This window comes from Sorex fumeus, unplaced genomic scaffold (genome assembly GCF_029834395.1).
Source record: "Sorex fumeus unplaced genomic scaffold, SorFum_2.1 ptg000034l, whole genome shotgun sequence".
NCBI lineage: Eukaryota > Metazoa > Chordata > Mammalia > Eulipotyphla > Soricidae > Sorex > Sorex fumeus.
In genome coordinates this window covers 46290667-46312875 of record NW_026606091.1, presented here as the reverse complement: position 1 = coordinate 46312875, position 22209 = coordinate 46290667, and the positions used below count along the sequence as shown (strand labels likewise).

Sequence of the window (22209 nt, the reverse complement as noted above, 5' to 3'; positions counted from 1 at the left end):
TTCTGATCTGGACTCTGCTTCTTAATTTCCTTTGCCAAGTTAATGCCTCTGTTTACTCACCTGTAGGATGGATCGACACCATTTCTCCAGTTTAAAAATAAGACAAAAAATGCAAAGGGTATAAGCTTATTCCATGTAGGGACTTTTTGAGAATTGTCAACTGTTTTGTTATCATTTAATGAAAAATATTCATTGTAGATTTGTTTTTATTTTTTAAAAACCTGTTTCACTCTTGCTTTAGAGTCCTTTGAGCCTTTTTGAGTATCACTACAATTATCCTTAAGTTATCCTAAGTTAATAGGATAACTTTAAAGGATCCTCAATAGGATAGCTTTGAGGCTAGGGCACAAACTTTGAAATGAGGACTTGATTAGGCTTGTCCTCCAGAATAAATCCATATCTGTATCTTTTAAATTAAATTTTGTATTCTCCATGGTATATGTCCAGTTTGGGCTGTATATCAGTAACGTGGACTAGGGGTGACTTAAACAATAGGCATTTATCTCTTACAATTCCAGAGATTGGAATTCTGAGAACAGGGTGCCAGTGGGGCTGTTTTTTTTTTTTAGAAGTATGCATACTTTATTCAATAAAAACTGAACCAGATGCATTCCCATCAATAGTGGATAAAGGATCTTTTAAAATCATATCTCTGCCAGAACAGATTGCTTCCTGTATTTTTTTTTAAGGGGGAGGTCACACCCAGGAGTGTTCAGGGGTTACTCCTGGCTCTGCACTCAGAAATTACTCCTGGCAGTGCTCAGGGGATCACATGGGATGCTGGGAATTGAACCTGGGCTGGCCCCATGCAAGGCAAATGCCTTACCTGCTGTGCTGTCGCTCCAGTCCCGCTTCCTGTATTTTTAATGTATGTCATTCTTACTGTGTTAGTTAATATCTCATTGTTCTTTTGATTTACATTTCCCTGATTAAAATGAATGAATATCACTGTTTCATAAACCTTTCATCTGTACATCTTCTCTGAGGAAATGTATGTTAGGCTTTTCTCCATTTTTGATTTTGATTTTTTGGTTTTGTTAAGTTTTCTAATAGTACTACACTTCATTCATGACACAACTGGAAAGGATATTAATCCGTAAAGTACATGGGTTGTGTCAAAAGCCTAATCTTTGTATATTTTATTTATCTTTTAAATTTTAAAAATCTGGAACGCTTCACGAATTTGCGTGTCATCCTTGCGTGGGGCCAGGCTGATCTTCCCTGTATCATTCCAGTTTTAGTACATGTGCTGCTACAGCGAGGACGGGGGCTGGGTTCTTTGTCCAGGAGCTTTGTGTTGTTTACAGCTGGCTGCGCCATCTTCTCTATCCTCACATGGCAGAGAGAACGCTAGTCCTTTCGTTCCCTTATAAGGATACAATCCCATCAAGGGAGCTTCACTTTCAGAACCTCGTCCAAACTTGATTTCCCCCTTAGACTCTTCCACTGGTTTCAGGGAGACGCAAACAGTCCATATTGCAAGCCTTTGCTTATAGTTCTTATGAAGACTAATAAAGGCCCCTTTGGGAGCTCAGCTTTGACTAACATCATAAAACGAAATTCATTAAGTCAGTTCTCATGTGTGTATTCCTGGAGCACAGCATTTTAGACAAGATTCTGATCCTCCCTTTCTGGGATGTCAAATTTATATCCTTTACGAGAACTGAGTATCTACTACACCTCAAAATAAGTAATTTTACTTGGTGGTGGTGGGGTGTCTTACAAATGGTGCTTACAAGGTACTAGAGACGCTGGTGATACTCTGGGTGAAACGTGGCCAACTGGGACAGTGAGTTTAGCGCCAGGACCCAAGGATGTGGTGCCGTGACCAACAGGGCCACCCTGTTGATGCTTGGGGGCCACCAGGGTCATACCCAGTGGTGGTGGGGAGGCCTCCAGGGCTATACTTGACAGTACTTGAGAGTAGCATGTGATGGAGCTAGGAATGGAACCAGGCTTGGGTATATGCAAGGCGTCTGCCTTGATCCCATTCTATCCTTGCATCCCCAAGTAAATATTTGAAGAATAAGTTGTTTTTATTATTTTCAGTTCCTATTTTTTTTGTATCTTAGGTTATGGAACTGTTGGTCCATTTGAACAAGCGTATAAAAAGCCGACCCAAAATACAGCTCCCAGTAGAGACACTGTTGGTTCAGTACCAGGATCCTGCTGCAGTTTCCTTTGTCACAGTAAGTTTTACTTTGGAATATATTCTCACGTAACACAAATTTTCTTTTATCGTGTTTTTCACGTGCCATCGAAATATTGCCAAACTTAGAATTTTACCTTAGACAACTTCTAAATAAAACATGAGAATTTTTAGAAACAGCACACTGTTATTTACAAGGAGTATCTATCCAGAGGAAATTATTACCTTAAAGGATATGGTAAGAACAAGAAAATGTATGACTGTTCACATTGGGCAAAAGGTCAGTAATGGGGCTGGAGTGGTAATCCAGCAGGAAGCACACTTGCCTTGCACAGAGCTGACCTGGAGTTGTTTCCTGGCATCCCATATGGGTCCCCGGGTCCCTCCAGGAGTGATCCCTTCCAAGCACAGAGCCGGGGGTAAGTCCTGAGCGCCTCCAGGTGTGATCCAAAAACATGAACATAAAAGGATTGTCAGTAAAGTGACCTGTCAGGTATGTTGATATTTTAAAGAATGGTTGCTTCTGAGTAAAAGATTAGAAAGATGAGATGAGTTTGAGCCAAGAGAAGGGTTATGAGGCATCGGCACAAATGAAGTGTAAAGGTGGATAAAAGGGGCCAAACGGCAAGAAGAGAGTGAAAGGCTGAATTTAAATATAGGTGTACGAACACCTTGCACACGGCTGACCGGGCTGGCCCGCGCTTGATTCCTCCGCCCCTCTCGGAGAGCCTGGCAAGCTACCTAGAATAACTCACCCGCACGGCAAAGCCTGGCAAGCTCCCCATGACGTATTCGATAGGCCAAACACAGTAAGAACAAGTTCCACAATGTTAGTGGACCTGCTCGAGCAAATCGATGAACAACTGGAGGACAGTGACAGTACATTTATATGTGTGTGTGTGTGTGTGTGTGTGTGTGTGTGTGTATGCCACTTTGTGTTTAGAAAGTTGAACACAGTGGAAGTTGGTAAGAAATAATTCCTATTTTTATGCCCATGAATATTAAATTTTAAGTCATTGATTCTTCATGATGACATGTGATACTATCTTTAAAAAATATTTGTTTTTGGGTGGTACTTTGAGCTTATGGTGCTCCGGGATCACTCCTGACAGGGCTTGGAGGACCGTAATATGGGGTGCTGAGGATTCAACCTGGGTTGGCCACATGCAAGGCAAGTGCCCTATCAGCTGTATTATCTCACTAGCCCCTGATATTTTTTTTTTCTCTGTCATTCCTAGAATTGAAGCTGAATATTTTGGGCTTATCTAGCACCTGTGAGTCCAGCATTTATGCCTCCTCTGAACATGTTACAGGTGTTCTTCCTTTGTTTTGTCAGAAGCACTGTGTGCCCATAAAACTGCGGATAGTGTGTCTTTAAAGGAATAATCTTGGGAAGCTTATTCTAAGGGGAAGAAGCTTTCAGAAAGCAAATTTTTGGTTATGAGTAAATCTAGAGAGGCACTTAATAAATTTGCTTAAAATGAGGCACACAGGTGGATCATGGTGATGCAAACTCTGTACCGCACCTTGTTTCCTTGGGCCAGTGATACGGGTGAGGAATCAGCATTGCAGTGTAACACGTTGTTTCAGAAATTATGTGCTTTCCTGAATCTTGAAAGGATTGATGCAAACTGCACGGGAGATTTAATGCTTACTATGTAATTATGTAAGTTTAGATCAGTCAGATGATGATGATTCTTTTTTTGGTGGGGGCTGGGGGAGGGGAGGTCAGACATACTCAGCAGTGCCTGGGGATTCCTCCTGGCTCTGTGCTCAGGGATGACTCCTGACAGGCTCAGGGGACCTAGGTAGTGTCCTACCCACTATACTACCTCTATGATTTGGTTGTTGATCTTGTGGGTGGTATGGGTGCCTCCCCGTTGATGCTCAGGAGGTCTGGGGGCCCACCAGCCAACCAGACCAGAAGTTCAGTCTCAGGGCCCAAGGATAGCATGCTGCTTGGACTCAGCAGTGCCGGGAGCCTCAGGGGCTGCCCTTGTTAGTGCTCAGGGACCAAATGGTGCCAGGAATTGAACCCAGGTTGGCCTATGCTAGGCGTGCTCCCTAACCGCTCTACTGTCTCGACCCAAATGGTTACTCTTGATTACTGAATGATTAATAGCATATACAAGTGGTTTATTCCGCCCTCCCCAGCTTTATTGAGGCATAATTGACAAAAAGGTATGTATTTAAAGTCTGCAGCATGTGTTACGTGAGTGCTTTAGATTATGTCCTGAAGCCCATTTTTAAGCATTTGTTGTAAGGGGGACGGGATTAACACTGTTCCTTGAGTTATAGTAGTTACATTTTAATATGTGTGATGAAATACGAAGTGAGAGAGAGAGAAAAAAAGATGAAGCGAGAAGGTAATTTCTTTTTTATATATCAGTACTTCCCAAAGTTGTCGACTATATGTTTTTGTAGAAATGCTCTTTTTCTTATACTTGCTTTTCTCTTGTTGCACTAGAATTTTACTATAATTTATGTTAAGATGGGCTATCCTCGCCTACCAGTGGAAAAACAGTGTGAACTGGCCCCCACACTTCTCACTGCCATGGAAGGGAAGCCTCAGCCCCAGCAGGATAGGTATGGTTTCCTCAGCTCTATTGCCACCTGCAAGTGTTAACGGCCTTTCCAAAAATATCTCAGCACATTTGGTTTCAGTTGGGCAAATACGTACTTACACTTGAGTTTTTTTTTCAGGGGACAAATAATTTGTGTCAGTATTGTTGTTTTGTTCCTGTAAATTTATTTTGTGAGCATATTGAAAAATGTGCAGCATTAACATTTTTCTCAGTATTCATGCACATTATTTCTTTGCAGTTATTTTGAAACCGCTAGTCTTATGTACTGGTAAGAATTAGGACTATAAATGATTTTCAACAAAACTTTCTACACTGGGGGGGCGGTGTGTGTAAGTTTCAGAGCAGTTTTCTTAAGGAACAGATTATTTGTTTATATTATGGGAACTGGAGAGGCCAGAAGAGATTTAAAATAATACTGAAATTCTTAGTTTCTAGACTCAATCTAAAGTTCTGTATTGTAGGTCTTTACTGGTGAGAATCACCGTGGAGAGAACAGAAGTTGTGTGGGAAGAGGTGCTAAATAATATTTTCAGTTCATTTTTCAGAGCATATACAGTTTACTAGATTGTAATAATATTTACTAATTAAAAAACACGTTGGAGAACTGTTTGAACTTGATTTTATGTATTTTAAGAATAGCAAAAGGTGTCCTGAAGGACTTACCGAAACTTGTGTGACTTAAATTCACATGGTAGAGACTTTAACGTTATATTCAACATGCTGACAATACATTTTAAATTTGTTTAGATTTAGAGTAACTATTTTAGTGCGGAAATGAAAATGGCATAAGTTGCACTTTTCCTAAATAAATTTCAGGTAGTTTAATAAAAGTCTTTTGTGTCAACTCTAGATAGCAACACTGAGCTCATGTTGTCTATTTTTTCCAGGTGCTTTTAGTGAAGAGCCAGACTGGCTAAATATCATTTCTGAATGAGAACTCAGCTAGAAGTTAGCAGGAAATCTATGCCAGTCTCTAGTTTGGCAGTTGAGAATGAGTAGTATTGTCAATTAATAGTTGGCAGTTGTAGTAGTTGCTACTTTTTTTTTTTTTCTGTGTAGATTTTTGTCTGTTATTTGCATGTCTAAAAATCTTATGTTTTAAGTAGTTGCAATAAATGTAATTGTTTTTTCAGCTTAATGCATCTTTTAATACCAACCCTTTTTCACATGAAATACCCTGTTGAATCATCAAAATCAGCCTCTCCGTTTAATCTTGCTGAGAAGCCAAAGACTGTGCAGCTGCTTCTGGACTTCATGCTAGATGTCCTTCTGATGCCTTATGGGTGAGTTGAAAGAAACGAAAGAATCCTTGTTCTGACGATTTCTACTGTGTAAGTAGAAATATGTGTATATATATTTGTGTATATATATGTGTGTATATATATGTGTGTGTGTATATATATATATACACACACACACACATATATATATATATATACATATATACATATAAAGTACTATTTTTCAATGGATCCAACCTTCTCTTGTAAAATGGGTATCTGGAGTTTCGTTTGCTACAGCCCTGATCTCTTTTCTAAACTTCAGCTCACTGCTTATTGATCTCATAGGTGTCAAGTTGCTGTTGTGATTTCAGACTCAGTCTACCCAAATGAAAAGACGTTCTTCCCCATAAAAATAGTTTCTTCTTTTTAGTTATTATTAGTGCCCTGATGATTCTCCTAGCTATCTAAGTGTGCAGTTATAATTTGCACCCGAATTTCCTCTCCTAGTTGCTATGAACTTCTAGCTTGAAATGTTCTGGAACCATTTCCATTGTTGCCATCGTTGTAACTCTTCAGTTCATCTCATGACTATCACTGTCTGTTTATCTTTAAGACTTTTAACACCGACATAGAGTTTCCTAATTTTTAAAACATGGATTTCTTTTTTTTCAGGTTGCATCTTAAAATCTGAATCTTTGGGCTGTTGTTTTCTAGTTGTAATGTATTTAAATTCTTATATCTATCCTTGCCTTTCTGTTTTTGTAAGAGAATACAGCTTTCTCTTGTGTAGAATACTTTGCTCAAAAAAAGAAAAGAGGTGGGCCAGAGTGATAGTGCAGTGGTTAGGGTGCCCAACTTGCGTGTAGCCAACCTGGCTTCAATCCCCAGTGTCCCATATGGTCTCCTGAGTCGCACCAGGAGTTATTCCTGAGTGCAGAGCCAGGAGTAAGTCCTGAGCACCGTTCGGTGTGGGCCTTCCCCTTCCTTCCCCCCTCCTCTCTTCCACAACAACGGCAGGAAAGGAGGAATCAAACCAAAAAGAAAAAGAGAACCAAAAAAAATCTCATCTTGAGAATGTCGCTAACTAGCTCACATGTCACCTATGCATCCCTGGCATCCATTTCTTTTAGAGCAATGTTTCCCATACTGGGCAGTACACCCTTTGGGAGCCCCACAGTGATGGGTGGGGAGTAGTATACTTGGGTACACCTGGGAGCATTTTCTGTTTGCTTAAAAGAAGGCAGATTTCCCTGGGGGACTGAGTGATTTGTTGAAAAAGGGTCAGTAGGGAATATATCCCAGAGAGGCAAACAAGTATAGTCAAAGTGACATCTGCACTTGTTTGTTCATTGCAGTACTATTTACAATAGCCAGAATCTGGAAAAAACCCGAGTGCCTGAGAACAGATGACTGGTTAAAGAAACTTTGGTACATCTACACAATGGAGTACTATGTAGCTCTTAGAAAAGATGAAGTCATGAAATTTACATACAAGTGGTACTACATGGAAAGTATCATGCTAAGTGAAATGACTCGGAAAGAGAGGGACAGACATAGAAAGATTGCATTCATCTGGGGAACATAAAGTAACAAAATAGGAGACTAACACCCAAGAGTGACTGAGATTAGTACCAGGAGGTTTACTCCATGGCTTGGAGGCCAGCCGCACTTGCTAGGGGAAAAGGCAGCTCAGATAGAGAAGGGAGCACCAAATAAAGGTTGTTGGGAGGATCCTCCCAGGAGGGGACATGCATGCTGAAAGTAGACTTATAGAGCGAACATGATTGCCACTCAATACCTCTTTTGCAAACCACAGCACCCAAAAGGAGAGAGAGAACAAAAGGGAATGCCCCTGTGGGTAATGGGCGAGGTGGGAGGGATCCTGGGCACATTGGTGGTGGAGAATGGGCACTGGTGGGGGGATGGGTACTCGATCATTGTATAACTGAAACCCAAGCACAAAAATTTGTAAGTCTACAACTGTACCTCATGGTGTTTCACTAATAAAAATTAAAAAAAAAAAAGTAGAAAAAAGGTCCAGTAGGAAAAATACTTTTTTGAACCTCTTCTATAGACAGAGAATGTAGTTTCCATGTTTTTATAACTAGACACTTGCATACAATTGTACCTTGTGTTTTTGTCACATGGTTGACATTTCTGTCTTCCTTTATAAATAAGGAACTGCTTGAAGTCAAGAGCTGTTTTATCTCACTCTAGACTTTTGGCGTAGTATAGTTTGTGATCTGCTCTGTATTTTCTAGGCTGTCCTGCTACCAGAAATCATTTTCCAAAATTGTGCTTTCATTCAGTTTCTTCCCTGTTAGAAATTACTTGGCATGTAGGGCCTTTGATCATCTGTCGGTATAGACATAAAAGTTTAAAGTTTAGGCTGTGCCATTAATCAGATGGTAGTGTCTAATTTACTTTCCCTATGTGGGAGAAGCAAATTTTCCAGTTCATTTTTTTCTTTTTTCATTCTTTGGACCCTACATTGAATTTCCTTTTTTTTAATTTAAATTTTTTTTTATTATTATTATTTAGTCTTCTGCCCCCGCCACCTAGCTGTCCTCACCGGGGCCCCTTGGAGGGGGGAGGGTTGAGTTTCTCTCCCCCGCCTCCCCCACCCCGAGCAGAGTCCCAGCAGCTGAGGACCTCCGGAGCCAGCCATGGCCATGCTGGGACCATTCTCCACACGTCTGGATGGGCCTCATGCATGAAAGAACTGGCAGAGGAACCCAGGCATGCGGGTCCCGGGGATGAGGTCTCCAAGCCTACTCGGATTGGGACTGGGCCTTCTCCACCCAGACCCCCCCTCCCCATCTTCCAGTAGGTAGGCATCACACCCACCAGCTGCCGCCAGTGCCAGGTTGGTCCCATCAACGGCCAAGACGCAGAGACTATAAAACCCAGCTCCCGGAGGAGAACAGCGCAGAGTCTCCTGCCCCCATGCCTAGCTGTCCTCACCAGGGCCCGTTGGAGTGGGTAGGGTTGAGTTTCTCTCCCCCCCTCCCCCCGCCCTGAGCAGAGCCCCAGCAGCTGAGAACCTCCGGAACCAGCCATGGCCATGCTGGGACCACTCTCCACACGTCCGGATGGGCCTCATACATGAAAGAACTGGCAGAGGAACCCAGGCATGCGAGTCCCGGGGCTGAGGTCTCCAAGCCTACTTGGATTGGGACTGGGCCTTCTCCAACCAGACCCCCCATCTTCCAGTAGGTAGGCGTCACATCCACTAGCTGCCGCCAGCGCCACGTTGGTCCCATCAATGGCCAAGATGCAGAGACTATAAAACCCAGTTCCCGGAAGCGCCGCGCGACATCTTTTTATCTTATTTTTCCTTTGGGGAACCTGGTAGGCTACCAACAGTATCCTGCCCACACGGCAGAGTCTGGCAAACTTCCTGTGTCGTACTCAATATGCCAAATACCAGTAACAATGATGGGTCTCATTCTCCTAATCCTGAAAGAGCATTGAAATGGCTCTTTTAAAATCTCAGGGCTAGGAAGGAGACGTTACTGGGGCCTGCTCGAGGAAATCGACGAACAACAGGATGATGGTGATTGTGATCGTGATTATTATTTTAAATTTTTATGGAATCACTGTGAGATACACAGTCACAAAGCTTTCACAGTTGGGTTTGAGTCAGACAGTGTTCCAGTACCCATCTCTCCACTAGTGCAGTTTTCCGTCACCAATATCCCCAGTTTCCTTCTTGCAGCCCCCTCCCCAGCCGCTCTCTTCTTTCTCTCCCCCACTTCCCCCTTTTGGGGTTTGTAATGCAGATACCGAGAGGTTATCTTGTTTATTGCTTTACCTATTTTCAGCACACAGCACACAGTTCTTTTTCAGAGTGATCATTTCCAACTGTCTTTGTCATAGTGGTCCCTTCTGTATCCCAGCTGCCTTTCCCTCCAAGCGCTTGAGGCAGGCTTCCAACCCTGGACCAATCCTCCTGGGCCTTGTTTCTACTGTCTTTGTGTATTAGTCTCATTATGGTTTTTATATCCCACAAATGAGTGCAATCATTCTATATCTGTCCCTCTTCTTCTAAGGGACCCGATTGAAATCATTTCACTAAACATGGTCATCTCCATGTCTACCCATTTATAAGCAAATTTTATAACTTCATTTTCCCTAACAGCTACGTAGTATTTCACTGTGTGGATGTACCTTTATCCTCTGTTCTGTTCTTGGGCACTTGAGTAGTTTTCAGATTCTGACTATTGTGAATAGTGCTGCAGTGAACATAGGAACACAGATGCCTTTTCTGCTGTGTGCTTTGGGCCCTAGAGTATATTCCCAGAAGCGGTATCGGTGGGACCAGTGAAGGTCTGGAAGCTAAATTCCTTGGGTTTTGAGGAGTGTCCACATTGTTTTCCAGAAAGCTAGACCAGTCTCCATTTCTACCAGTGTGAGATGATATATTACTGTTGTTTAGATTTGTATCAAGGATGATTAGTGATTTAGAGCATTTTTTCATGTGCCTTTTGGCCATTTGTATTTCTTCATCTCTTCTCCCCATTTTTTATGTCCCTATTTTTTTTGATTGACGGATTTAGAAATTCAGTAATAAATGTGGATTAGTTTATGGTACCACAGGCCTTCAGTTGCTTGCTGTAACCTTTATTGTAAGGGGTATTTTATTTTAGAATGCAGCCTGATAATGGAATTGGTCAGCATACAATTTTAGAGTTAAAAGGGATTTGAATTAAAATTAAAAACATAAAAAAATTTATTTTTCAAAATAGAAAAGACTTCAATTGGGTCAAAAAATTATTTTTGGGGGACTGGAACATCAGTATAGTGGGTGAGGGCATTTTCCTTGCACGTGGCCAACCTGGGTTTGATCCCTGGCACCCCATACGGTCACCTGAGCCCTGCTAGGAGTGATCCCTGAGAGCAGAGCCAGGAATAAGGCCTGAGTGCCGCTAGGCCACTAGAGTGACTCAAAAGCCCAAAAACAAAAATACCCTCAAAGCAAAAATAGAATTAAATTTTAATTTATAAAAGTATAAAATGAAATAGGATGAAATTAATAAATGGCTACAAATTTTCTCACCAAATAAGTGACTGAGTATTCCTGCTAAATATTTAGCAGAAATTTAATTCTTGTTACTTTTCCTTTTGGTCCCTTGGATTATTTTAATTGGGGACATTTATTTGTGTAGAAAATGGTTTGAATTCCAGTGGGTTTTTCTAATATAAGTATATAGTTGTTTACAGAGAATGAAGATGAATTGCAATTTATTGTAATGAAAATAATTGAAGATAATCTGTTTCGGATTTAGAAACTTTTCTTTTTCCACCTATAATCAAGAAACCTTTCTCTGTATTTGTCAACAAAAAGCTCAAAATTCAATGGATTTGTAGAGACTCAAAATAACAGTTTATGTGTCTTGAGTGAACAAAAATGCTTGTATTTGTTGGTGGTAACTTATAGTTCTATAACCAAGAACAACCGAGTGAATGTACTCTTAAGAGTTAATTTGTGAAGATGTAGATAGCTTTTTTTTTCAGATTAAAGAATTTCTTTCTGATGAAAGTTTAGTTTCAAGTATTCTCATAGGAAAATTCTGTGGGAAGACGGTTCTTAAATGAATGTAACCTATGCATGTGCACGTGCTTTCTTTTATAGAATGGTTAATTTTTAATTTCCTTTCCAGATACGTGTTAAATGAATCCCAGAGTCGCCAAAATTCATCTTCAGCACAGGGTTCTTCAAACAGTGGTGGAGGAGGTACCGGAATCCCACAGCCTCCCCCCGGAATGAGTTTTTATGCAGCGAAAAGAGTTATTGGTGATAACCCATGGACACCCGAACAGTTGGAACAGGTATGGGGCGTTGCTTGTACTTCCTGGGTTCTGTTCTGTATGTTCTCCCTTATGAAGTGCTTGAAAGCATGTGTATTACGGTTCCAGTATATTCTAGTAGTCGGTTTGAAAGGAGGAATTGAAGTAATGTTGTCTACACCGTGTCAGTTGTTTTATGTATTTCCCCAGGGAATGGGAGCAGTGGGAAATGCTTTTCAGTTTTTCTAAATAGCCGACATTTTAAGGGTAAAACACAGCCCACTTACAAATAGAATAAATTTGATATTCATTCTGGTCTTTTAACTGCAGGCTTAATAATTTGGTGCAATTAAATATAATTTTATCATAAGATTATTCAGCTTTTTAGGGCTGTACATTTTGGGTAAACTGAGGAACTCTTATTCTTCACGAGTGACAATATGAGGGAAAAGCATGAGTCCCTTTTATTTTCTTCCGGGAAATTAAAAACATTGGCATTAAGAATTTTGTTCTGGATTTAAACAGGACACAGATGTTCTCTGAGCAGCTTTTATAAAAGACTGGTGCTCGACAGAGAAGGTGCCTCACTGTGTCTGTCTCACCAGGCACCTCAGGGAAGAACAGATGAGATCAGTATGTAATTGTTTTGGAATTCAAGCAACATGGGTTAGTCTTCCAATCCTTCCTTTTATCTCTCCGTGGCAGTCTAAACGATCCTTTTCTTTTTTGGGAGTGCAGGGGAGCACTGGCCAAAAACAATGTGCCCAGGAGAGGGAAAATGGCAAGTGAGACATTTCTGCCACTATTAAGTATGCAATGATTTGTTCAGTAAGGGTTAGGTTCGACTAGATTTACTTCTTGTTTCTTAGATTTTTTTTTCTCTTTCAGTCATGATGTAAGTAAGAAGGCTAAGTAGCAACAGGCTGCTGTACATGTGACAGGCACTATACTCAGTACTTTGAATATAGTATCTCATTTAATCCTCACAGCAATCACTGAAGTAGAGAAGTCAGTGGTTCCATATTGTGAAAAGACCTGGGGTCTTGAGTTGCAACATTTGAGATTTTGGACTCCTCTTATTACTGCTGGACTGTGAATATAGATGTCTGAGGATGAAAGCTATACATGCTAGAAAATAATTTTAAATTAAGTTGCATTGTTTTTGTGACTTGCTAAGCTAGTCTCAGTGAAAGGCTTAGTTTCAAGAATGAAAGCTGTCTTACTTTTTCTTTATATTAAAACAATTTAATTCTTAATTTGAATTCACAGTTTGCACGACTGTTTTAGGGGTATAACGTCTTTTCTGTTCAAAGTGTGTATTACCATACCATAGCACTGGACCACAATAGTATTCATGTCCCTCTGACACAGTCTGTTGGATTGTTCGCTCTCTTCCCTAATTTTAAAGTTCTTTTGTTTGCAGCTTTTCTTCCAGATAAAAGTTCTTTTTTTTTTTGATGAGATTAATAATAATGTAAAAGGGTAGGTGGTACAGAACATTATAAAACATTTTTTTTAATCACCTGGACTTTTACTGCATTAGTTTATCATTCAGCTGCAACCAGTAACTTTTACAGGAAGAGTTTTTACATACCATTTAATATATCATTTATGCCCACTTTTCATTTCATGGTGCCATGTTTTAAAAAAACAGTCATCCTTGGGCCCAGAGCAATCATACAGCATGTAGGGTGCTTGCCTTGCATGCAGCCCACCTTGGTTCGGTTCATAACACCCCATATGGTCCCTTGCTAGAAGTGATCTCTGAGTGCGGAGTCAGGAGTGAGCTCCTGGCAGCACTGGGTGTGGGCAGTTGCCGCTTACTCCTCCAGAATAACATCCTTTATCAGTTAACAATTGTAAACTTTTTCAATCCTGATTCATATATCTAACAATTGTTATATAACTGTTTTTTAAAACGGTAGAGATAAAAGACGTAGGGTTGAACTAATATTACAGCGGGGATTGAAACTTCCCCACATACAGTAGACCCAGGTTTCATTCCTGGCATCCCATATGGTCCCTTGAGTCCTCTAGGAGTGATTCCTAAAAGTAGAGCCAGGAACAGCCCCCGAGTACCACAGGGTTTGCCCCCCTTCCCCCAAAAGTTTTCATATTCAAGTATATATCCTAAATGGAGTTGCTTCTAGTGAAATTGACAGTTCTTTCTCATTGCATGAACAAATTCTAACCAAACTCATCATTCTGTGTTGTATGTTAGCTATTTAATTAGATTGAGTACTATTTGGTTTCTCTTGCACTGACTTGAGGATGTTTAAAGTCATATTGACTTCAGTGTTCAAGAATATTGAGAGTGATTAGTATGTTAATAGTAGAGTGGAACGCCATGGAACGCGAGTTTAATAATTGTTGGGCTGTCATTACAGTACCTGGAGCACATTATTCTAAATATATCACTCTTACTTAGAGTTGCTAAATAAGAAGTTTAATTCAATCCTCATCATTCCAGACAGGTTGAAAAATCTAAATCAGAAGGCTCTATAGTCATGATTGTGGAATTTGAGAAACTTCGGTTTAAATCCTGCTCCCATCACTTATGATCCGTTTTTATATCTTAAATTTAGCTTCAGTTCCTCAGCTGAAAAATAACTGAAATAATACTCAGCGGTAATACTTATCTCATGGATTGTGAGGATTAAATGAAATCATGAATCAATCTCTCTTTCTCCTTCTCTCTCTCTCTCTCTCTCTCTCTCTCTCTCTCCCTCCCTCGTATAGTCCCTGGCACATTGTAAGCCTAAATGAGCTCCTACATTGTTACTAGTTTTTGGTTCATGACCTAATGGATATATTACATAGTCTTTTTTGTTGATGTTCTTTGCTTCTCTGATCATCTTTCATTTATCTGCAGTGCAAGTTGGGTATAGTGAAATTCATAGAAGCTGAGCAGGTGCCGGAACTGGAAGCTGTCCTGCACCTGGTGATTGCTTCCAGCGACACACGCCACAGTGTGGCAACTGCAGCAGACTTAGAGTTGAAGAGCAAGCAGAGGTAAGCCGCCTCTCTTCACGCTTGCTTAGAATTTCGAATAATCATAGGCTTCAGCTTATGAGACAACGACACATTCTGTAACAAAGTCTGCCGTCATAAAGTTCGCTAAGCGTAAAATTCTGTCTCTAAGAGAAAGGAGAACGCGACTTGCCTTTGCAGTTAAAGAGTGGAAGAGGCTGGGAGTGCTCATGAGGAAACACCCGGGCTAGGTGAATGGCCTTAAAGAGCTGACGTTAAGAAAATTGTCACAATCTCAAAGTAGTTTAAAAGCTTTTTTAATTGAGTCATCACTTTCTAGTAATACTGACATTTTGTTTTTATTTTGAAAAGTTTTAATCTTCATTAGAACGCCGATTTTCAGATTATTCGTAAGATAGCTGTTTTGCAGGCATACGGTATTCCAACACCAATCCCACCACAAGTGTGATCGTCCCTCCACAGCCCCCCATTTCCTCCCCTCTACCTTCTTAGCAGGCACAAAACAAATTTGTTTCGTATTGCTTGCTTCGAGAAAATGTAGAGAGTGGCAAATGAAATCATCAGAAAATAAATCAATAAAAAATCAGTTTGTGATGATTGCTGTGTTTTTAACATATATATAACATGTATATATGACATTTATATATGTATGTATAAAATCATTTAATGCAATGTAATATAATACTTATACTTACGTAGGCAGGTATTCAACTCTTGAATCTGAAATATATTCAGTTTTTATTTTGCACTTGGGTCTCATGGTAATAACGCTGTCTTCTGTGTCATTAATAAAGCTATTAAATTTTGTTTTGCTAATATAGAGTTTACGTGGAAAGGGTAAAGCTTGCAACAATAAAAGTATATTAATGAGGAGAATTAAGAAAATTTAAAGGAGAAAATATAAATAGGTCTATAAAATGTGCAAAGTGTTATTCTAAGAACGGGAGTATTGAAAAGACAGACTATTAAGACCTAAAATGTTCAATATAAATTGAATGTTCATAATATGTCAATTCACTACGAGTGAATGTGATACTCAGTGCCATTTACTAAGAGGTTTGTCCTGTTCTTTACTCTTTTAATGCTCTTGTGAAATTGGTTTTAAGGCTATGAATTCCCTAAGCTGTTGCCTGTCCCTGAAGCTTAGTATCATTCCTTCCCATCTGAATGATGATCTGGAGAGAAGTGCTGTGAGGTACTCACCATTGCTGTATCCCCCATTCCCTTCTGGCTCAGGCAGTCTCATTTGTTAGATCTGCTGCAAGTCTTATGGGATCTCTTTTTTGTATAAGTTGCTTTATTGATCTTGCTGCTCTCAGTATTCTGTCTCCATCTGTGGCGCTCTTCATTTTGGTTACAGTCTGTCTTGAGCTTTCCCTAGTTGTGACTGTTTTCACTGGCACCCTCTGGGCCTCTTGGATCTCAGTGGATTGGATTCTTCAGGTCTAGGAAATTCCTGTCTCTGATTTCTTTAAACACTGTTTTTTCATCTAACTGATTTCATGTTGTCCCAGGACTCTGTTGATTCTTAACTTTTTTTTGTTTCTCTTGAGCTCATCTCTTCTCTGGTGTGCTGTTAAATTCTTTTCACAGTTTTCCACCTTCTGTTTTCCAGTGGTTTCCTCCATCTCCTCGTGGATCTCCTTGATCTTTTGCTCAGCTGAGATAAATCTGCTGTTCAGAGCTTCTGTTGAGTTTTTAAAATCACCTACCATACTCGTCATCTCTGCTGGTAGTTTTTCATTTCAGCACTCATTCTTTCTTCTGCACTACTGGCTTTGCTAACGACCCTTTTTTTTTTTTTTTTTTGGATCTCATTAAACAACCTCACAATGGAGCCACTAAAGTCTGTGTCTGAGGATTGACTGAGCTGGTTGGTGCTGTTGGAGCACTCTGTGTTCTTGTTTTAATTCACTGAGCTTGGTGGGCTTCTACATGTCTTCCCCATTGGGTTTGCTATGCTCCTATTGTGCTCTGAATTGTATGAAATTGGGAGCTCTTGTGCGGCTGCTTTAGGAATTGTGGAGCTGGGGGTCTTACTCTGGTGGAATTTGGGTGTGGAGACTGCCAGACATAACTGAAGGGAGTGAGAATCTACCCATTCCTATTCTGGAAAGGTTAGGGAGTTGTCAGCCAGGTGATCAGTCTACCTGGGATGGTATGGCGGCGTGTGGGGTCAGAAGTTGTGGAGCTAGACACCTTGCTATGGTGAATTTCAGGTGTGGGGACTCTGAGTTACTTTATTATCTAATATTTTTTTACCTTTTACTTCAAATTATTTAAGACTGCTTTCAGTAAAGAATGTATAGGTAATTTGATTAATACACTGAAAATATGCCTAAATGGAGGTGGTAAATGGATATTAATTCCATAGGAAGAAACAGAGTATGTAAGTCCCTAAGAAATGTTCTGTGTAAGAAATCAGTGTGGAGGCAGGAGAGGCAGGAGAGTGGATAGGGCATTTGCCTTACACACAGTTGACCTAGATGTAATCCTTGGAACCCTGGTATGGTTTCCCAAGCCCTGCTAGGAATGATTCCTGATCTCAGAGCCAGGAGTAAGCCTTGAGCACAGCTGGGTGTGACCCTAAAACAAAGAAAAAAAAAATCAAATGAGGACCCAGAGAGATAGTACAAAGGATAAGGCACACACCCTGCATGCGGCTGAACCTGGTTTGATCACTGCGCTCCACAGAGTGTCAACCTCCTGACTCAGTGTGTCTCAGGAGTGACATCCGAGTTCAGAGCCGGGAGTAAGCCCTGGGCACTGTGGACTGTGGCCCAAACGAAAGCAAAATGAACAAATCAAAGAAATCAAACGGATGCTAAGTAAGACATTGGTATACCAATTTATGCGCGTTGGTAAATAAAATTGTCTAGCAGTTGATAACTCCATTTAAGATTTTACTGAAACTGCTGATTTTTCATTGTCTATTGAGTGTGTTATAAATGAAAATGACTTTTGGAAAATAGTTTATAGTAATGAAATCTGGAATGTTTGGGAATTTATTCTAAGAGAATCATTGAGAAGAAAAACATATTTAGAAAAATGTGATAGATTTGCTTATGGTTTAGCTTGAGTTAATAGTTAAGAAAAAATATTGATGAGTAATAACTAGAGTGGAATTATAGAATGTCTTTGAGGATGGTAGACTTGCGGGTATTCAAAAAAAAGATAGGTAACCATGAAAGAAGAGGTAGATTTTGAAAGCAAGTTAGACAGTATGATAATTATATTTTCACAAGTATAGCATAGATGAAAAAGCAAATCCAGTTTTTTTTTGCTTTTTGGGTCACGCCTGGTGATGCACAGGGGTTACTCCTGGCTCTGCACTCAGGAGTTACTCCTGGCGGTGCTCAGGGGACCATATGGGATGCTGGGAATCGAACCTGGGTCGGCCACGTGGAAGGCCAACGCCCTACCCGCTGTGCTATCTCTCCAGCCCCGCAAATCCAGTTCTAAGGCAGAGAAAATCAGTTAATCTAACTAGTTGCATTATTGTTAGGTTTATAATTATAAAGTGATTGGGTGAGAGCTGCTGTATAGGGTGGGTGCCAGTTACCAATCAGATTGTTTATTGTTCTAATTCATCTCTTATTTGGTTACTCCTGGCTCCATGCTGGGGAATGACTCTTGGTGCTCTTGGGTACCGTGTAGTGCCAGGGATTTTACCCAAGCCCTCCGCATGTAGAGCATAGCCACTTGCCTTTTGAATTATATTGCAGGCCCCTATTTTATTGTGGTCTCGAACTAGGAATAATCCTTAGTCTGATGGCAATTATAATTGCACTAAAGAATTAGGTGCTAAAATTGCAGGTAATGTGCTGGTAGATAAGAGATAACTGGAAATCATACGGGACTCCTGTAGTAATCACACAGTATAATAGAAATTCCGTGGACTGCAAACCTACCCGGGCTGCGGTGACTTTAATGGGTAAAATCAATTTTTTTTCTCACCTTTGAGCTTCCAAGTGATTAACCAGGAGAATCACACCTAGGTTTTTTTAAATAGTCTTTTCTAACTTACCATTGTTGGAGTGTTCCTTGGCATTGACCCTGGAAGTGAAAGACAGCCTACTTTCCTTCCATGATAGCAAAGTGGGTACCTGAATACCGCGATTTGTTGACTCAAAGCGGGATTAGTGACTTTTGTGTGTGTTTAAAACTGATTGATAGAAGTGAATTTTCTTTTTCTGCATTGTCAGTTGCACATTTTATTTGTGTATTCCTGATATTTTTCTTTGGTTAAAAAATATCAGAGACTGTGATTATTTGAAATAATAAGAGTGTGGAGAAAAATAATAATCTTGACAAACTGTGTTGCAACCTTCTATAGCTTAATTGACTGGAATAATCCTGCCATCATTAATAAGATGTACAAGGTGTACCTTGGAGATATACCGCTGAAGACAAAGGAGGTAGGTTATTTTGTTCTATCGTTTTTGTTTGTTTGTTTGTTTTGGGACAACACCCATAGGTGCTCAGGGTTTGCTCCTTGTTCTGTGATCAGGAATCGCTCCTGGCAAGGCTCAGGGGCACCAGACAGGGTGCCAGGGATTGAAGCCAAGCCAGCCGCTTGCAAGCATGCGCCCTACCCCACTGCACTGTTGGCACCATTTGACTTATTCACGTATTATCCTTCACAGTCCTTTGTGGACGTGAGCTCTGTGCGTTTGAACATTTCTCTTCGTTATGCTGATGTAAGCTGACCCCATGCTATAGGAAATACTTGTTTTGAACCACAGTCGGCTAGGAAGACTAAAATCTGGTAATGTTAGTTTGAGCTGGTGTTTTCAAGTCCGATGCTTAAATAGTGATGATACATTGTCTCCATTGGCGAACAACAAACTTTTCCTGTAGTTTAGAAAAGTTTGGGTTTCTACCCTACAGTGCTTGTCCTTTTCCTGCTATGTGCTTGGGGGCTGCTTCCTGTGGTGCTTGGTGGACCATGTGGTGCCAGGGATCCAGCCAGGCTTGGCCACTTGCAAGGAAAGCACTTGAACCCCTCTACCGGCTCTCTCGCTTTTAGGTAAATTTTTCATCGTTTGGAGGCCATACAGTTCTGAATCTGCAATTACTCAACTCTCATAAGCGGGTAAGGCGTTCGCCTTACAAGCAGCCAACATGGCCGACCCGAGTTCGATTCCTCCGCCCCTCTCGGAGAGCCCGGCAAGCTACCGAGAGTATTCGATATGCCAGACACAGTAACAACAAAGTCTCCAATGGAGACGTTACTGGGCCCGCTCGAGCAAATCGACGATCAACGGGAGGGCCTTTACCTTACCTTTACCATAAGCATGCAAGTAGCCAAGAATAGGCATAACTGAGTGACCATCACCGGGTGGCACGAAATCTATGGATATTGATACTTGAATTTTGCAACACTGTTTTTATTATAAAGGGCTCTTATTTTAATTATTGAAAATATAAAGAATTATTTTTTGAGGGTAGAGTGGTTACACCCCTAGTGCTCCAGGGTCGGAGTGGTCACCAGGGCTATACTAGAAAACTTCTCTTAACCTATAGCCCTAACAAGACAAATGGTGACCAACTTGGTGGCTGTACACTAGTTTGCTGCCCCTTGGTCTGGAATTTAGAACAGCAGACAGGGTCTTCTTTGTAAATTTCTTTGATCACAATTTTTTTTTTATCACTTTGAAGTTACAAAGTTCTTCATGATTGGCTTTCAGGCATACAGTGTTTCAGCACCCATCCCTTCACTTTCCTCCACCAGTACCTCCCCCCACCCCCACTGCCTCAGCAGCCATCTGCTTCTACTAGAGGGTGTGTGTGTGTGTGTGTGTGTGTGTGTGTGTGTGGTGGTAGGGTTTTACAAGTTTTACCAGATTTTCAGCACCACCTCCTCCTCACTGAATGCTTTCCTCCACCACCCCGCTCCTCGCTCCCCTGTGCCATTGTCCTCTCCCCCAACCCCCTTGAGTGGCATGTTTCCTGCTGAATACCAGTTCTCATGTTCTTTGTTTCCGTTATCTCTGGGTATCACTATAGATAGGACCTTCTAAAGCCAGGAAGAAAGATGTTTATTTAATAGCATAATTTCTGCTTAGTTCACTGTTTAAAAGCATTCCAAGCTCAAACCCAGACATAACATGGTTCTTAAGGTTAAAATAGTTTTGATTACAAGTCATATAAGCTCCAGTTACACGAAATTGAGTGTCATGTAGCCAGCCAAAAGAACAAGGAATATAAAATGCATCACTCCTACTTTGTTCACGTGCGGTTGCGTATACATGCATTGGGTAAGAGTAACTTTATTAATCACAGAATGTCTCTGGGCTCTGTGTTCTACAGGAAGAAAATGGAATGGTTGGAGGAGATAAGTGACACTCAAAACAAAAATTAGAATTTTGAGGGGCTGGAGAAATATAGTACTGGGGAAGGTGTTTGCCTTGCATGTGGCCAACCCAGGTTCAATCCCTGGCATCCCGTATGGTCCCCCAAGCACCGCCAGGAATAATTCCTGAGTGCAGAGCCAGCAGGAACCCCTGAGCATCGCCGGGTGTGACCCCAAAAAAGCCAAAAAAAAATTAGAATTTTGAGAACTTCTGATTACCACAGTGAACTCAGTATTTATAGAATCAATATTTACAGAATATTGACGAGATTCGTGGTAATATTAACATATGGATTAATTTGTACAGGGCATTGTTTTATGCTGAAATATTTACCTAACTCACAAAACAAATATTTTTTAGCATATAGGGTCAGGGAGTCATTCAGTGTTCAAAGTAGATCAGTGGTTGTATTTTGTGTAGTGGAGAATGCAAAGTTCATCGGTATAGTTTCAAATCCAACTGGCAACTTATCTTTCAGAACATAGTGTTTATCAAGTTTTGCTACAAAATTTAAAATAGCCACAGTTACCTGAAAAGGCTAAAATTGTCTCCATTTTCCCAACCATATTAGCTGAATTTTCCCCTCACCTATTTCAACTAAACAACATATTAAAACGTGTTGGATGCATAGAAGCTGTGAAATTGGTTACTTCATTTAAAGTGGACATTAAAGATATTTATGAAAAATGTAAAACAGAGCTCTCTTAGTGTTGTTTTCTTATTTTGGGAAATAAGATTTTTTTCTTTAAAAATGGTTATTTGTAGGGAGCTGGCTCAAAAGAGTGGAGTCCGTGCATGTACGATGATGTCCTAAGTTTGATCTGGTATTGCATGAGTCAGAGACTACTTCTGGGAGTGGAATCTGAGTTCTGCATTGTTGGTTCTCTGTTGCTGGGTCCAAGCATCTAACCATTAGGCCTGTTCCCACTGGGCTAGGTGGTTCTGTGAGTGCCCTCCTCCCAATAGATGTCTGTTTATGAAAATATGTAATGGCTTTATTAATATCATTCTTAGTTGTTTTTATTTTGGTGTCAGGATGAACCCAAGTCCGCATACATACAAAACCTGTGCTTTCTGAACTGTATCCCCAGCTCTATTAATATTATTTTTTCTGT

General features: G+C 40.6%; 1 protein-coding gene and 1 non-coding gene across 3 annotated transcripts in view; one reads left to right on the top strand and one right to left on the bottom strand.

The window, feature by feature from the left end:
• Nucleotides 1–22209, top strand: part of ECPAS (Ecm29 proteasome adaptor and scaffold) — a 135369-nt gene that overhangs the window by 31315 nt on the left and 81845 nt on the right. For both annotated transcript variants that reach the window (XM_056117289.1, XM_056117290.1), the window contains 6 exons: nt 2073–2189; nt 4617–4735; nt 5868–6017; nt 11621–11789; nt 14620–14759; nt 19075–19156. In XM_056117289.1, coding sequence (XP_055973264.1) covers nt 2073–2189; nt 4617–4735; nt 5868–6017; nt 11621–11789; nt 14620–14759; nt 19075–19156 — 777 coding nt within the window. The remainder of the gene's footprint in view (nt 1–2072; nt 2190–4616; nt 4736–5867; nt 6018–11620; nt 11790–14619; nt 14760–19074; nt 19157–22209) is intronic.
• On the bottom strand, nt 1160–1265 carry LOC130026703 (U6 spliceosomal RNA). The gene has a single exon (XR_008792902.1). It is a non-coding gene; the product is annotated as a U6 spliceosomal RNA (small nuclear RNA).